At 37.4% G+C, this 17,712-nt stretch overlaps 2 protein-coding genes across 3 annotated transcripts in view; one reads left to right on the top strand and one right to left on the bottom strand.

The window, feature by feature from the left end:
* Positions 1-9,053: 9,053 nt before the first annotated feature.
* On the bottom strand, positions 9,054-12,883 carry LOC116620781. Its single transcript, XM_032386563.2, has 3 exons — positions 12,515-12,883; positions 11,011-11,154; positions 9,054-10,458 (listed from the first exon to the last, which is right to left on the bottom strand). The coding sequence occupies exons 1-3, from the start codon at positions 12,632-12,634 to the stop codon at positions 10,369-10,371; spliced, it is 354 nt and encodes a 117-aa protein (XP_032242454.2). The 5' UTR covers positions 12,635-12,883; the 3' UTR covers positions 9,054-10,368.
* Positions 12,884-13,222: 339 nt separating this feature from the next.
* Positions 13,223-17,712, top strand: part of LOC116620780 (myomegalin) — a 75,742-nt gene continuing 71,252 nt past the window's right edge. The window contains exons 1-4 of one of the 2 annotated variants that reach the window (XM_032386561.2): positions 13,223-13,401; positions 13,800-13,912; positions 16,096-16,148; positions 17,385-17,489. In XM_032386561.2, the coding sequence (XP_032242452.2) occupies positions 13,349-13,401; positions 13,800-13,912; positions 16,096-16,148; positions 17,385-17,489 (324 nt within the window). In that variant the 5' untranslated portion in view covers positions 13,223-13,348. The remainder of the gene's footprint in view (positions 13,402-13,799; positions 13,913-16,095; positions 16,149-17,384; positions 17,490-17,712) is intronic. The other variant, XM_032386560.2, reaches the window with a different exon arrangement.

Genomic DNA, 17,712 nt, shown 5'->3' with positions numbered 1-17,712 from the left:
CGATCAACATCCGGGGAACTTAGTTTTACGGCTTTTCCCTCTAATTAGCATACAAGCGTGTCAGTATCATTATCGACGTATTATCCGAGATTTATCCGTATTTATATCAACTTTATAAGCGTTTACTCTAAATTTTGCATAGTTGCAAACTACGCCAAGATTAAGTAAGAATCCTTGGCATAGAGTTGTCTCCGTTCGCGGTCTTTTAAGTTTTCCGCGCTCTTCTTTTCTTCGGTGCAAGCTCGCTTCGGTCTAGGCATCTTCCTTCACTTGCACGACTAGCGCTATGACATTTGAGCGCCTAAGAGTTTTCCCGCTGCGTGTAGAGCGTGCAATGTGATTGGTTGCCATACGCGGCTCTATTTGCTCTTCGTCTGTCATTACTGTCACGCTGCGTCTAGTTTTTACACAACTTCAATCCCATCAAATTTCACCCCATCTTACTCTAAATATGATTACTCTAAATACTTGATTATTAATCAACGAGGCTGTTTGACGGCAAATGTAGACACGGTTTGTCAGTTCAGTACATGACGAATAATATAAAGCAGATCCCGGGAGGTTACGCGCTTTTGATGTGTTTAAATAATTCGTATGTTTAAAAGTGGTCGATTTCGCACTTCAGACCAGGCAAAAGCACTCAAAATTAAGCGCGTATAAAAAATGATTATTGTAGGAGAAAAATACAATCATTAAGTTTTAAATTGATATATAGTTTGTTGGCATTTGCTTTAAGATCCGACGCGAGCGCGAGCGATTTTGCCGGGACGATCGGGGAATTACCGCTTGGGTCTACGGTATCCATAATTATAATAGCTAACGTTCATTCTTTGGAACCCAAAATTTACTAACTTAACTCTCAAGTCTTACGTTACACTGACCAAACTTAGGGGTAGAATACAGGGACAAGAGTTAGACTGGCACAATATCAAACCCCAAAAAACTAAAAAAATTCAGCGGTCAGCGGTCAGCGAAGATGGCTGCTGAAAAACCGGCTCTGTAATTTGCAACCCATATGTGGGCCATCTTATGTTAAAATCATTTGTATTACATGAAGGTGTTTTCTTATACAGCATACCAAGATATTTGACTACATTTTGAGGAAAAAACGCTAAATCATTGTAGTATTTATGTTACGTTAAGAACCTTGAACATTGAATGCCCCCGTGCTCAGACTTAACCTCTAACAGAGGGGTGAATGTAGTATTTATGTATGTTAAGAACCTTGAACATTACGTGTTGGGCTGCCTGTGTTATGTTTATTGTTGTACAGCGGTTTTACCCCATAGAATCTCTAGGGGCAGCCATCTTGCTTAGTTTTCGGTTTAGTTTTACAAGCTGTAGATTTATGTTGATTAAAGCCTCAGTTTAGAGGCATACCTTCTACTACAATTTAATCAACATATTTTCTGAAGTCCCATGGATAAAGTACTGCGTCCTGAACGCCTAGAAACCGATCCAAATAGCAGCACGGCCCAGAAGGAATGGCTCCATTGGAAAAGGACCTTCGAGAATTTCGTACAAGTTCTACCTCAGACGGGCCTGGACAAGTTGACCGTTTTAACTAACTTTGTTTCTCCAACACTCTTCAAACACATCGAAGATTGTACGGAATACGATGCAGCAATTGAGGCGCTACAAGCCCTTTATGTTAGACCACGGAATGAGATCTTCGCTCGCCATCTACTTGCAACGAGACGCCAGCAACCATCGGAAAGCTTAGATGAGTACTTGCAAGCTCTGAAAACACTGAGTAAGGACTGTGATTTTAAGAGTGTAACCGCAGCGCAGTACAGCGAAGAGAGCATACGGGATGCGTTTATTACAGGTCTGCAATCCAACACAATCAGGCAACGATTGTTGGAGAACAAAACACTTGATCTAAAGACCATGTTTGACCAGGCTCGAGCTCTGGAGTCAGCTATGAGGAGTTCAGAATCATATGGAGCACCACAGATACCTATAAATGCAGCACTACCTTGTAACAGCACCTCATTGTCAGCAGAACAGCCTGACGAGTCTACTGTAGCTACAATGAAACCCGATAAAGCTACTTGCTTTTTCTGTGGAAACAAGAAACACCCTCGACCGAAGTGTCCTGCCCTGGAGGCTATTTGCAACAAGTGTCAAAAGAAAGGCCATTTTGCTAAAGTTTGTAAAGGAAAGGCGGTTCCAAAAGAAAGAGTTTCGGCAGCAACTTGGTCCCCGACACTCGCCACATTGACAGCTAACCCACCAAGATCCCTCTCTAAATCATGTGGTGTCGTCAATATCCAAGGATTGCAAGTCAAGGCCCTGTTTGACAGTGGGAGTAGTGAAAGCTATATCCATCCCAGTCTAGTAGAGCAAGCAAGTCTGACAGTCCAGCCCTCATCTAGTACCGTATCCATGGCAACCTCCTCGACAGGCGCCATCAAGGTTAGTGGTACTTGCACAGTTGATCTTACCTACCAAGGACGGAGATATGAAGGCCTCAAGTTTTCTGTACTCCCTGGGCTATGTGCAGACCTCATATTAGGAGTAGATTTTCAGTCAAAGCACGAAAGTGTCATCTTCCAGTACAAGGGCTCCGAACCGCCCCTCTCCGTCTGTAGCTTCAGCACTCTGAATGTAGACCCGCCTGAGCCATTTGCAAACCTGACAGCAGACTGTCATCCTATTGCTACAAAGTCACGCCGCTACAGCCAAGAAGATTCCACGTTCATTGATGAAGAAGTTAAGAGGCTGCTTAATGAAGGAATCATTGAGCCCAGTCGCTCTCCATGGCGAGCACAAGTTGTAGTAACCAAGGATGAGAATCACAAGAAGAGGCTAGTAATTGATTACTCACAGACCATCAACAGGTTTACCCTCCTCGACGCATTCCCATTACCACGAATAACCGACTTGGTTAACCAGATCGCCCAGTACAAAGTCTTCAGCACCATTGATCTACGCAGTGCTTATCATCAGATCCCTCTCAAAGATGAGGATAAACCGTACACAGCATTCGAAGCTAGAGGTAACCTGTATCAGTTTAGCCGACTCCCATTCGGCGTCACCAACGGGGTGGCCTGCTTCCAGAGAGAGATGACTAAGTTTGTGGAAGAGAACAATCTCAAGGCGGTCTTCCCTTATCTCGACAACATCACAATCTGTGGGAAAGACCAAGAAGAGCATGATTCCAACCTTCAGAGTTTCCTTGAAGCTGCTAAGAGCAAGAACATCTGCTATAACAACGACAAGAGCATCTTCTCCACCAGGCGTCTTCCTATCCTTGGATATGTGGTTGAGGAAGGGAATATCAGTCCAGACCCCGAACGTCTACGCCCTTTGCGAGAGCTACCCGTTCCAAGTGACTCAAAGTCTCTGAACAGATGCCTCGGATTGTTTTCCTACTACTCACAATGGATACCCGCATACTCGGATCGAATCAAGCCAATAACCTCCTGCAAGGTTTTTCCATTACCCGAGCCCGCTGTCGCGGCCTTTGAGAGTATCAAGAAGACGGTGGAGGAAGCTTTTGTTAGTTCAATCGATGAAAGCATTCCATTTGAAGTTGAGACGGATGCTTCAGAGGTGGCATTAGCTGCCACTCTCAGCCAAAATGGGAGGCCAGTTGCATTCTTCTCAAGAGCCTTACAGGGCAGCGAGCTCAAGCATGCCTCAGTTGAGAAAGAGGCACAAGCGATTGTAGAAGCTGTCCGACACTGGAGGCACTTCCTAACAGGGAGGCACTTCACTCTTAAAACAGACCAGAAATCAGTATCTTACATGTTTGACCAGTGCCACAAAGGGAAGATCAAGAATGATAAGATCATGCGGTGGAAGATCGAACTCTCCTGCTATAGTTTCGATATCATTTACCGTCCTGGTAAAGAGAACATTCCACCCGACACTCTGTCCAGAGCTACTTGCGCCACGTTGAGTGAAGATCCCCTCTACCAGCTCCACGAGTCACTCTGTCATCCAGGGGTCACCCGACTCAACCACTTCGTACGCACCAAGAACCTCCCTTATTCCCTTGAGGAGATCAAGAGCATGACAAGTAAGTGTCCAGTTTGTTGTGAATGCAAACCACAGTTTCATCAACCTCCCAAAGTTCCTCTCATTAAGGCTACTCAACCTTTCGAGAGGATAAACATTGATTTCAAGGGCCCCTTGCCAAGTAACAATGGCAACAAGTTCTTCCTTAATGTGGTTGATGAATATTCAAGATTCCCTTTTGTTTTCCCTTGTCCTGATGTGTCTACACCAACAGTGATCAAGTGTCTTACCTCCTTGTTTACGATGTTCGGTATGCCAGCCTATGTACATTCGGACAGGGGCTCCTCCTTGATCAGCCAGGAACTGCGAGACTTCCTGAATGAAAGAAAGCAAGACAGATCCGTTAGTTGATGAGGTGGAATTGCTTCAGGCGAATCCTCACTACGCCCATGTGCGCTATCCAGACGGCCGAGAAACAACAGTCTCTACCAAGCATCTTGCCCCCAAAGGTGAAGTACCAACAATGTACCCACTCCCTCAAGTTAAGCCTACTGTTCCAGGTGAGCATCACCCTGCTACTGGTAGTTCACCACCTTCCTCGGAGATAGAAGTGGAGATAGGTGTGGGCGAAGAAGTGCCACAGGTCAGTACAGGTCTTGATGGGCAGCCTCCCTTGCGACGTTCGGAGAGGACCCGACGTCCAGTGGACAGACTTAACCTCTAACCGAGGGGTGAATGTAGTATTTATGTTACGTTAAGAACCTTGAACATTGAATGCCCCCGTGCTCAGACTTAACCTCTAACAGAGGGGTGAATGTAGTATTTATGTATGTTAAGAACCTTGAACATTACGTGTTGGGCTGCCTGTGTTATGTTTATTGTTGTACAGCGGTTTTACCCCATAGAATCTCTAGGGGCAGCCATCTTGCTTAGTTTTCGGTTTAGTTTTACAAGCTGTAGATTTATATTGATTAAAGCCTCAGTTTAGAGGCATACCTTCTACTACAATCATGTCGCTATTTGGGCGCAAGCACGACCGAAGTGAAGATGGAAGCACTACACCCACTAAAACCAGCAAGAAACAAAACCTAAAAGCAACACCGATGAAACAGAATTATTCTAACACTGATGACGATCAAGCCTCATCTTTCGTAGAAAAGGTTTGGCCTCTTTTGGAGGTCAAGATGAACTCTTGGATCGAAGGGAAGTTACATTCACTGGTAACCACAGTAGCCACAGAAGTTGTTACTAAACTTATTGAGGCAATCGGCCTCAATGAATTCAAAGATGATCTCATGAACGAGATCGAAGACAAATTTGACAAAAGTGAACAATATTCTAGGCGAAACAATATCAGGATTGGGGGTATCCCCGAAGATGATTCGGAGGAACGCGAGCAAACAGATGGCAAAGATAAAGGAAAACCTAGAAATCACAATATTGCCAACAGACATATGCCAATCTCACCGTACTGGCAAAAAGAAAGATTCTAAGCCACGGCAAATAATTGTAAAATTTACCCGTCACAACACCAAACTGGAAGTTATGAGAAAACGAAAAGAACTTAAACAAAAGAAATCAAGCATCTTTATTAACGAAGACCTAACCCAACCCCGTCTAAAAATGGTAAAACTGTTGAAAGATGAAGGGAAGGATTTAATCTCCAAGAGCTGGAGTGCAGATTGAATAATCTTTGTGCGTCTTAAGAAAAATGAAGCAAACGGCGACAACATTAAATCTTTTACAAAAGTAAAAGAGGTTCAAGCTTTCCTAGCATGAAAATAAACACCTCCGGAAGTAGAATAAATGGCATTGGCAAGTTGGATACACTTCTTCTCTTTTTGTTCCTGTTTTTTACTATCGTATGATAGTAGGTATATGTGAATCATGCACAAAAAATGTTTTAAGTCAACATAAGTCTCTAGTATGCTCAATATGCAAACATAATTATCATCTTAAATGCGTCAATTCAAATCAAGTTGTTCCACAGCTTAATACCGGATGGTTTTGTAATCAGTGTCTATCAGCTTCACTCCCGTTTACACACTCCGAAAAAAAGAAATTTCAAACAGATATGAACAACTACAACCCTAATGCCAATCTAGCAGAATTAAATAACAAATTTATTAATCCTTTTACTACAAATTCTTTTCCCTGCTAGCAGAGGCCTCTTTTCTCTGTATTTCGCTGGGCTGGAGTTCGCGAGGAAAAGATACCTCTGCCATGGGTCGCAAGTTCGTTTGATCAAACCGCCGTCCACGATCGTGGACGAGATCCAGAGCGCATGCTCTGTTCATTAATTACTGGCCACTATTTGAGCCCACAATGACTAGCGCATGCATGAAATGTATATCCGCTGCGGGATAATAAGCCCGCATTCGAAACGGCGTCCTCCGTAGAAATATCACGCGACGAATTATAAAAGAAGCCATTCAATGCCTTATCTTCATTCAGAATTTTCTCTCTTTTGACTAACGAGTCAATCTTCCGTTTACAGGTTTTGCATATTCTTCTGGGAATAGCTGATCTAAGTTTACCAAAAAGTTTTGTAACATTTTCTTCGAATCCAACTGTGCGATATTTACATTGAAGAAACTCGCCTGCCCAGATGTCTTGAAATTAATCCCACAAACAAGACAAAACTCGTCTTTGCTGCGTTTGTTGCTCAATCTTTTTAGTGACGTTTTAGGTGATTGAAATTGAACAGTTGTTTTTTTTTTTCGAAGAGGAGAACTAACCGGAGTTTGATTCATGATTTCCGACTAAACCCATGCAAAGCATATTGACAGCTTTCGCGCGATGGTACGGGTTTGGGCACGTCGGTCGCTTATTAACGCTCACGCATGCGCAACAGAAACAGTCTCGACCCATGGCAGAGGTATCTTTTCCTCGCGAACTCCAGCCCAGCGAAATACAGAGAAAAGAGGCCTCTGCTAGCAGGGAACAAATTCTTCAAATCAAGGACCAATTTCTAGTATTGACCCAGACCAATATATATTCAAAGACAACAATGCACAGCAAAATTGTAATTATTTCTTGAATCATGAGCTTAATGCTTATATATCTAAAAAGTCCATTAAGGCAGAAAACTGTTTTTCTCAACTTAATATTAATATTAGAAGCATAAAAAAGAATTTTTCCAAGCTAAAACAAGCCATTGATTCAATTAACTTTAACTTTAAGGTCATTTGCTTGAGTGAGACTTGGCTAGATCTAAATAGTCCAGTAGACTTATTTAATATAACAGGCAAAACATTTCATTACAACAACCGAACTCACAAAGATGGAGGAGGTGTTGGAATATACATAGAAAAGGATCTAGATATTAAACACCTACCTGACCTAGACAATATGGATGACGATATGGAATGTATATTCAAGGAGATAAACGTCAAAAAAGGTAAAAATATCATAGTAGGCTCTGTTTACAGGCCCCCTAAAGGCAACGTTAACTCTTTTATAGAAAAATTCAATAAAACCCTAAACATCATAAATCTTGAAAATAAAATCCATTATACTTCTGGAGACTTTAATATAAATCTGCTAAATTATCAAAATCATAATCAAACAAATGAATTCATCAATACATGTTATGCCCATTTCTCAATCCCCCAAATAACGAAACCAACTCGAATAACCAATCACTCTGCTACATTGATTGACAATATCATTAACAACAATTTCCAAAATAATATTCTTTCTGGTTTACTATATATTGACATTTCCGACTATTTACCAACATTTACAATTGCTTCAACGGCCTCTCTAAATAGTAAAGATAAACATACTTCCTTACATAGGAATTTAAGCGAAAGAAATATAATTAAATTTAACGAAAACTTATCAAACTGTGACTGGTCTCAAGTCTACCTAACTACTGACGTCAATTTATCATACAATACCAGCATAGATAAATTCACTAATATTTACAATTCTTGCTTCCCCCTCATGAAAAAGAAGGCCACAAGAAAAAACCCACGTAGTCCTTGGATTACACCAGCTCTATTAAAATCTATTAATCATAAATTGAAATTATTTAAAAAGTATAAACGCAACCCAACTGAGAAAAACTTGTTATTATACAAGAAATACAATAATAATTTATCAAAGGTAATAAAATCAGCCAAGCGTCAATACTATTGTGAACTACTTGAGGCCAAAAAAGATAACATCAAAGAAACTTGGAATGTTTTAAATGAAGTTCTAAAAAGAAAATCAGTAAGTAGTACTCCAAATAAGACATTTTATCATAACGGATGTGAAACAAGTAACCCTAAAACAATAACCAATAAATTCTGTAATTTCTTTACTAATATTGGGCCTAATCTAGCAAATCAAATACCAGACACAGACAAAAACTTTAAAAACTATCTAAAATGCAATTACCCCACCAGTCTTCGCATGTATCCTACAAGCTCAAATGAGATTGAGAATGTAGTTTCAGAATTTAAAAATAAGTCAAGCACAGGGGCAGACGATCCAAACCCAAAGGTGATTAAGCCAGTAATAAGTTCAATATCAACACTCTTATCACATATAATTAATAACTCATTTAATAGTGGAATATTCCCAGACAAACTAAAAATAGCAAAAGTAACTCCTATTTTCAAATCGGATGATATAAAACAATTCTCGAATTATAGACCAATTTCAGTACTCCCATTCTTTTAAAAAATACTAGAAAAACTTGCGCACAAAAGACTATATTCATTTCTAGAAAAATATAATGTACTCTCTAACAACCAATTTGGATTCTGGAAAAATAACTCAACTATCAATGCAATCTTAACGTTTGTTGAACATTTATATAAAGACTTTGAGGAAGGTAAATCGACATTAGGCGTATACCTTGATCTATCAAAAGCTTTTGACACAGTTAATCATACAATCTTGATTTCTAAATTAGAACACTATGGCATCAGGGGAATTCCACTTGAATGGTTTAAAAGCTATTTATCGAATAGGCAGCAGTTTATTAAATATCAAAACTGCCACTCAGACAATAACTTAATAACATGTGGAGTCCCTGAGGGCTCAATACTTGGTCCCTTATTATTCTTAATATACATCAACGATATGCAAAATGCTTCCAACAAATTAAATTTTATTTTATTTGCAGACGACACAAGTGTATTTTTAAGTGATTCCAATATATCTGATCTCTATAAAATAATGAACTTAGAATTATCTCAACTATCAACATGGTTCAAGGCAAACAAGTTATCCCTTAACATAAAGAAAACAAAATATCAACTTTTCAATCGTGATAGATCTAAAAAGAAATCGAAAACTAGGAATATAGAAGCAGCAAATTTAAATGTCACAATTAATAGCAAAGAAATAGAACAGGTAGATTCTTTTAAATTTCTTGGTATCTACATAGACTCAAAACTTAATTGGCAAAGTCACATTAACATCGTGTGTCAGAAAATAGCAAAGAACATAGGAATAATAAGATATATAAGCCGCTATCTTCCACAGAAAGCTTTAATGACACTTTACTATTCCCTTGTCTATCCATACTTAACATATGGAAATTTATTATGGGCAAACAGCTTTTCTTTAGACAAACAAGGGCACATCAGTAAAAAGTTAGACAAACTCTTAAAACTTCAAAAGAAAATAGTTAGAATTATTTCATATTTACATTTCCTAGCCCATACGAAGCCAATCTTTAAAAATCTGAACATTTTAAAAATAGACGAGATCCACTACTTGGAGACAGCTACTTTTATGTATAGGTTAACTCACGGTATATTACCAAACATTTTGGTCACTATTTTAAAAAATTAAACACAGTCACATTCTTACAGTACCCGAACTTCAAATAATCTTTACATTAAATTAAAAAAAACTTCATTTGGACAGCAATCCATTTCTTATAGGGGGAAAAAGCTGTGGAACAATTTGAATTCTGAAATAAAATCAAAACCAAGCATTCCATCTTTCAAAACGAGCATACGGAAACAGCTTATTGATGACCTGGGGCATGATTCATAATGTTTGATAAAATAACTAGATGATTGCTTGTGATTTATAATCAGCATAGTTATACTTGATTACCAATGACATGTAATGATTTAAAAAAGTGTACTGTGTTAATCACATCTTAAGAGCCAAAAAAAAAACTTTGAAAACTCTGAAAACTATAAAAGGATTCTATAATTACAAGCTTTGCTTCCTTTAGAATCCTTTCCATTTGCATATAAATTCAATGTAATTACATAGAAAATGTATCAAGTGAATGGATAAATAAATGAATGGAATGGAAAACCCCCTTCTGGAGTAAAAAGTCTCAAACTTTTGTCTCTAAAGGTGTTCCTGTCATTCCTAATGCTGCTTTTGAGTTGAATGTTGTATCTCTATCATCATCTTCTGCTGCTTAGGTAGTGTGAGTGTGCATCATAGTCTTGTTAGCCTTATGATTGCCACTTGTTTAACAGTGTCTGGAATGTCATCCATGACTAATGACAGATAGACAGCCTTTGATACCTGGAAATGTAATGTAGCACAACAAGCATAACATTAGTTGTACTGGCAAAGTGTGAGTTATTCACTTGACAGTGTTACCAGAAGGTGGGACTGCATTGTCATATGCATGCACCCTCTGTAACAATATTGTTATGTTCAGTTAGTGAATTATTATTATTGATTTTGTTATGCAACCAATCACTGCTCTCCCACGTGCCCCGGATATCACAGTATTAATATGTGACACTGTGGTCAGTTTTGTAAATACTCAGAGCAGCATGAATAAGACACACGAATCAACCATGAATAAAGCCCATAGAAACTCTGAATAGCTTTTCATTACACCCTTGGTACCACAATAGTGAGGCAGGTAGAACCCTCAACCCCTCCAGGGCAATACAAGGAATATTTCTCCAAATATAAAACATTTTTTTAGCTTCAGCTCTGCACAAAATCACATTTTTGGGTCCAGGCAATGTCTAACAGGGCCATAACGGGTCTCTGAATATTTTTTGCCTTATAATTTCATTTTTAAAACTGGGGTCCCTATATGGCGGTATCACATTGACTTACATGAAGGGCATGCCTATCAAAGGCTTTGAGCTCAGCTAATAGTCCTGCAGCCTCACATCTCACGTTGGGAACCGGCGAATCCAGTAAGGTACAGATGCAGGATAAAAACTCTGTCATGTTGTTAAGTTTATTGTAGTGGTAGTTCTGCAAATACGAAAACATTGATTATATTTTGTCAGATTTGAGCAATTGTAAAATTTTTACAATGGCAGATCCATAGGCTGGAGAATTTAGAAATAATGTTTGTGAGCTGAAATATGGGCCTCGTGCCCCATTTTCAAAATCCCTTTACATGCAGGTACACAGAGGGGGGGGGGGGGGTGCACCGGGTGCATGGTGCTTGGCCAACAAAAATACAGTAAATGTACGAGAGACATCTTTCTAAAACACAGGAGAAAATGCCTTGAAATGGCCATTTGGGACCCCTCACGCCACTTATATGAAAACATGACTTTGAGACAGGCAGGAACATACAATGAAATGTATCTGTCGCTGTAAGCGCGTGTCAAAATGACATGACGCGTGACGCGTGACAACAAAAACGGCAAAACTTTCCCATGATTTTGACCCATAATTGCATACGGGTTTGTCGCTTCTCAGTCGAGCAAAAGCCTTTCGTTTAAATGTATGCCGCACTATGTGTTGTTGCGCGTTTACATTCCTTCATAAGCTCTCTTTGAATGGAATATTTCTCTTGCTACAATAGTTAATAACATCACGCGCGACTTTCTTCCCGAACACAAAAACAACAGCTGATACAAAAAAAAAAAAGAAAGAAAATATAAGAAAACATGCACATGCTATCATTAACATAATATCTACCAATACTTTTTCTCTTCAAGCCATTAACTTGAAGTTAAGAAAAGATTCGTGACATAATAAATGAAATATCATTATTATTGACATAGTTCCATAACATGCGTGATTATTTAGCAGCTGATATTCCGTCGGTCACGGAAGGTTTAACTCCAGTGATAGCGAGCAACTTGAGTATTGTGGGTCACGTAGAGAAGAGGGTACGTGGTGCGAGCAGAATGAACTCGAACAAAACAGTCTGAAACACGACTCTTAAATAACGCAACATAAAAGGCGTTGTGTGACATGCGGCTTGCGCCAGCCTCACTGTGTGAGTGGAATGAAAAAATCGCCGAGAATTCGTAGACTGTCAGCAGCGTAAATAAATGTTTCCGCAGAAGCAACGTGCTTCTATTCAACCGACATTGTAAAACAAAAAAAAAAAGCTTTTGACACATTTCATTTACTTGCGGTTTTGTATTTTTTTGGGGGCCTTTTTCATTGAAACATTCTTTCTTTTCCATTTGGTGACTTGAGTACTTAAAATAAAAACAAAATTAAAATAAAACCCTCATTTTCTTATTCTAGGGACATCTAAGATACCGTGAAAAATCTTATTTATAATTTTAGCTGTCATGTACTATGATTCCCATTAAAACAATCATGAAATTTGCAATGTTTTTACAATGTTTTGAGAAAGAAAACGTACCTTATATAGATTGAGTAGACTCGTTGTACCCCTTCGTAACTGAGACGATTTTATCTTTTGTAATTTCCTTGCAGTATATAGCCACAATTTAGCAGATTTTTTTCCGGCTGAAATGTTCATGTCTTGTCGCGTTCTCACAAACAATTCTATACAGATAAGGCACTTCTAAGGCAACTTGGCGTGAAAATTTTTACTTAACCCTGTAAAGTACGCTGTATCTTGTTTATGTTCTTGCTATGTCATAACCGTGAGTAAACCGTGAGTTCTCTACCGTGTATGAAAGCCTTCGTGAAGTTTTTTTCAATCCACGGGTTTACTAATTTTCGTGATCTTTTGATCTCAAAGCCGACCTTGCGTGACACAAAGATTGCATAGCGCGCACGGAACTCCAAGACGTCCGTCACACCATCACACAATCATCTGCTTAGCGAATCAACTTCTACTTCTTTTTTTAGCAAATTTAAAAAAATCTGAAAAAGCAAGAAACACATTCGTTTTTCATCAACCACGTAAGCAGCATTTTCTTTAATGATATTCTAGGCCTCATACATTCTACATTTGAACTGAAAAGCCAACATCTTGCGCAAAGGTATTCATGGATCTATTTATCAAAACTACTTTAGAATGTGCTTTTTTCCCTTCTTTCTTCTCTCTTGTATGATTTATTTACTTGTTTCATTTGCTACGTTTGTCCAGAAAGTGGTCAGCGGTCGGTGTCACGCATGCTCCTTGCTTTCTTGAATCGAAAAATGGCGGAAAATTTCTGCCGAACAGAAACATGATGTCAACATCACCTTTTTAAACTAAAGAACGCGACGTAAATAAGCAAGAATAATGGACTCGGTGATAGAGCATGACCCTACGCTGCCTCTAGATCTAGAGAAAAGGTAAAAAGAACAGTGGACCACTGTGTGATTGTGTTCCTTGTCAACCAGTTTGTTGTGCGCGGTGCTCCGCTTGACTTGCGATAAACTGAAAAATTGCGGGAAATACAAATCGGTGTAAAGCAATAACTATACCATGACCAGACTATACTAAAAAAGGACTGTGCACCTGCTATATACTTATTAACTTTGTATCCAAGTGCTAATTATTAAATATGTAAACCACAGCTGCTTCTGGTCGAGGTTGAATTTTGACTTTAGCCGTTTGTCAGTGTTTCTGTCGTGTTGCGTTATGTTTTGTTTTGCATGCGTCAAACTGTGTGAAGCCTCAAGTTTAGAGACAAAAACATTACCATGAGCACATGCCAGTGACGCTCAAATTCTCGATATCTCTGTTTTAGCACAACTCTTGCAAGATTCAAGGAAGCTATGGCTTCAGGCGGTCTCGATCCCGAGATGTTAGATTCCACCACTTTGGATAGTGCCGATGGGGCAGCTTCGAGTTTACCAGAGGGTAAAAACGATCATTTGATTACCAGCCCTATCTACTTCAGTACAAGATCTAGTTACAGATTTTGTGCAGCTATTTTGTTTTCACACTTTATTGTTATTTGCAAGATATGATATGTCTAGAGGAAAACACTGAAAACATTATTAGGTAAATGTCCGTAGTGAACTGTTATTATTTTGAAGTGTTAATTTATTCCATATGTTCAAATAACATCATTGTTATGTCTGTGATTTTCTTTACTCTCAATCATGGCTCAATGAAGCGATAGTTGGTCTAGGCCGTGTACAAAAATATTTTTGACTTAAACAATTGACTTTGATTTCAGTTTTATCATACTGTAAGACCCCAAAGTTATAATCACTAAGATCTTGGCCATTTATTTCTTAAATAAACTTGCAATATATACACATACATACAGTTACAGAGTATTGAAGGTTGTCTGATGTGCTGTTAAACTTTTGAATACTTCTGGCCTACTTAATTACTTAACCATTAAATGCTTGGGTTAATCTTTTATAAACAGTATCCATTATGCCACACAGGAGAAAAATGCAGTCTATTGTTTTGCTGTCATAGCTCAAATATTTGACATCTTGCACTATTAAACACATTTTTCAAAATAAGAACATCTAATTTTCAGTTGAGGCTGGGCCATTCTTATTTTTGAAGCATTTTATGAGTGAAAATGTTGTTAATGAGAATTACACAAATAATCAATAGCAATAGTATTTAAGGGTGTTCAGAATTTAGGCTGTTATGTGACCATGGTTGCTACGCTAACGTGCTCTCTAGCAATTTAGGCGAAAAAATAATGAATAAAAAAATTTAAAAAAAATTAAAGGAAAGGCAGATAAATGTTTTTTTTTCTGTTGTGATGACATCATCCGATGACGTCATCAATATGTAGCCCGATGAGTCACTAGTCCACATGAACAATTTCAGCAGTAAAACTCTTTTTCTAACAAATATACAGTAATTTAAAATTTCCCTAGCAACCTAACTTACGAACACCTTTAAGGTTGTTATTATGAACAAAATTTTATTATCTGCATTTTAGAATGCTTCAAAATAATATTTTGCTGTTATCTGAGCCTCAGCATGTTCTTAAGCCCCATCTAATCTACAAATTTTTAGTTTACAATTCTTATGTGACAATTTTTATTTGCTAGTGTAGATGGAGCAGAGTCAGCAATTTTTTGTGGCACTTATTGTTGTTCAAAACCTAGCAGGTTTGCTTTTTCTTGGCAAATTAAAAAATAGCTAGTGTAGATGCCAACAAATATAGTTATCAAACAAAAATTGTTAGTGTACACGACATTTGGCGAAATCTCAGGCTGTACATTTGAAAAAGTTTTTATGAAAAAGAGTGCATTTGCCATAAATGTCATCTATATAAATCCCAACACATTGGTCATCATTTCTATAAAGGGTACTATCTTTTATCAAGATCTCTTTTTTTCATATTATTTGATAAAATCTTCATTAAGTGTTTTGCTTTGTTTTGTTTCCCCTTGAGACATGAGAAAAAAAGCTTCCTATTATTTGCTAAGTAATTTCCTTTGGTTATGTGAAGGATTTTTTATCATGTTCCCACCATATTCTAGACAAAACTACAAACAACATCCACCCTTTCTTATCTAGCCCTTTTATCTTATTTATTTTTCAGTTTTCTTCCTGGTAACATTTTGCACAATTAATACAGTAATCATACCAGACTCTCATGCTCTATATTAAAGTACTGTACTTTGTTGTTGTGTCTTAGCGACATCAGAAAACCATTTTAATCTAGAGTGTTCTGTATTTTTCAACATACCTCCACTACAATTGCCATGATATTGGCTGGAATTTATGCTCTTGTTATGTTTTTAACCAAGTTTTGCTCTATATAAAACTAAGAATTTTTGCTAGTCTTTTTCCTAGTAATTTTTGGTGAAGCTAAAAATCCTTATCAATTGGCTTCTCGGCTATTTTGTTATATCATTTCCAGCCTTTTTATTGGTTAGCATTTCCTGAATTGATTCAGTTGCTATATTCAAGAGGAGATGTCTTCCTTTCATCATATTCCAAGTTTAGTACTAACGTTGATGCTTTGATTGTTACTGAGCTTTAATTAATTATTAATGATGTACTTATTAGTCATTATACCGTATGTCAGACTTAAACTTTAAGCGCATATCTTTTTTTAGGTAAAAATGGCCCTGTTTCACCCAAAAACAAGACAATGAAGGACTACGAATTTGTAAGTTTGACAGTTTTTCATGAGACAGTTACACTGTTTATTTTTATGATACTGGCATATTCAACAAGGTCAGGATAATTATTCTGTGTCAAGAGAATGCAGAAAAATCACAAACAAATTATATGATTTAAAAAGAAATCAATAACATATTGCTAGAAAACTTTTGTACACTGTATACTTTATTTGATTTACTTTGTGTTAATGTCATTGTCAATTTTAATCACATGCACTATTAAGAGATCCAGAGTAAAATTCTGATTTATAAGACATAATTGTTTTGACAAGTTCTCCTTGAACTTGACAAAACAAAACCAAGTTAGTGCTTATCTTTTACTAAACCTTTTTTTAAAGTTGTGGTCTAGTTGATGTATTTAATTTACCAATGATCTGGGTGTTTATGTTTTTGTAATGAATATTACATTATTATGTAACAAAAAGATTATATATATCTGGTCTGTTATTCTTAGCAGCAGGAGGTCATCATTTATCTATATATTGTACACCTGTTGAGTTTAGCATTCTATATGTATACAGTAAAAGTGTTGGAACGCTTCCCATAAGTATGGAAAAGTTTAACAAAACTAATTTAACTAATAAGAAAATCAGAAAGGTAAGTATTTTATTGTTAAACTTTGTTTTGCTTTTCACATAAGTTGATACTATCCTTTACACAATTTAATTTTATATGTTATGATCCCCAAGCTGATTGTGAAAATGCTTCACTGAAAAAATATTCACTTACCATGACAAATGGAAAATTGAACTATAATTACTGTAAAAAAGGGCAGTGTCCCCCTGCGAGACACTGTAAAATTACTTACTGGAATTAATATTTTTATAATGGACAAAACACTTAATCATGTTTCCCTCACAGTAGGTCCTTTATGAGCCTTATAATGTTTTTAATTTTATTTCACGTTTTTATCACCTCAAAAATGTCTTTAAATTGAGGTATTGATATCTTACTTTTCCTCAAATTTAGATACATAAATGTCTGAATTTCTATTGTTGGAGATTCTGCTTTATTTCTTTATTTGAATTGTTACTGAGGAAGTGTGCAGGTTCAAGCTGTTATCCAATTTTGAAATCATCAAAAGTGTTAAAGGTTGGCTGGTTGGTGCAGGATTCATGTTAATGTGTACTGTAATTGACTCATAGATAATTTTTAATGACTATGTATGTTTAGAAATTATCATCTGTACTGTATGTTAAGGTGATCTCCCCATTATCTCTTAGCAAATCTCTGAACTGAAGAAAGAGAACTTTGGATTGAAGTTGAGAATCTACTTCTTGGAGGAGAGGCTTGCCAATGATGATACTCCTGACGACTTGTTTAAAGCTGTAAGTCGGATGCCATGGATGCAGAGTTATTACGACAATTGGGTTAAGAGTAGCCTCTAAGTTAAGATTTCCAAGAGGGGTAAACAAATAATAAACTAATAACAAAATTCCACCCTCCCCCCCCCCCCCCAAAAAAAAGAGGAAAGAACCCTCACCTCTACATTCTAATAAAAAAGCTTAACTAAAAAATAAAAATCTCCCTAAGAAGAGATTTCACAAAATG

The sequence above is a fragment of the Nematostella vectensis genome, chromosome 8 (genome assembly GCF_932526225.1).
Source record: "Nematostella vectensis chromosome 8, jaNemVect1.1, whole genome shotgun sequence".
In the NCBI taxonomy this organism is placed as follows: Eukaryota; Metazoa; Cnidaria; class Anthozoa; order Actiniaria; family Edwardsiidae; genus Nematostella; species Nematostella vectensis.
The sequence above is the reverse complement of the archived record's forward strand: the minus strand, read 5'-3'. Positions and strand labels throughout refer to the sequence as shown.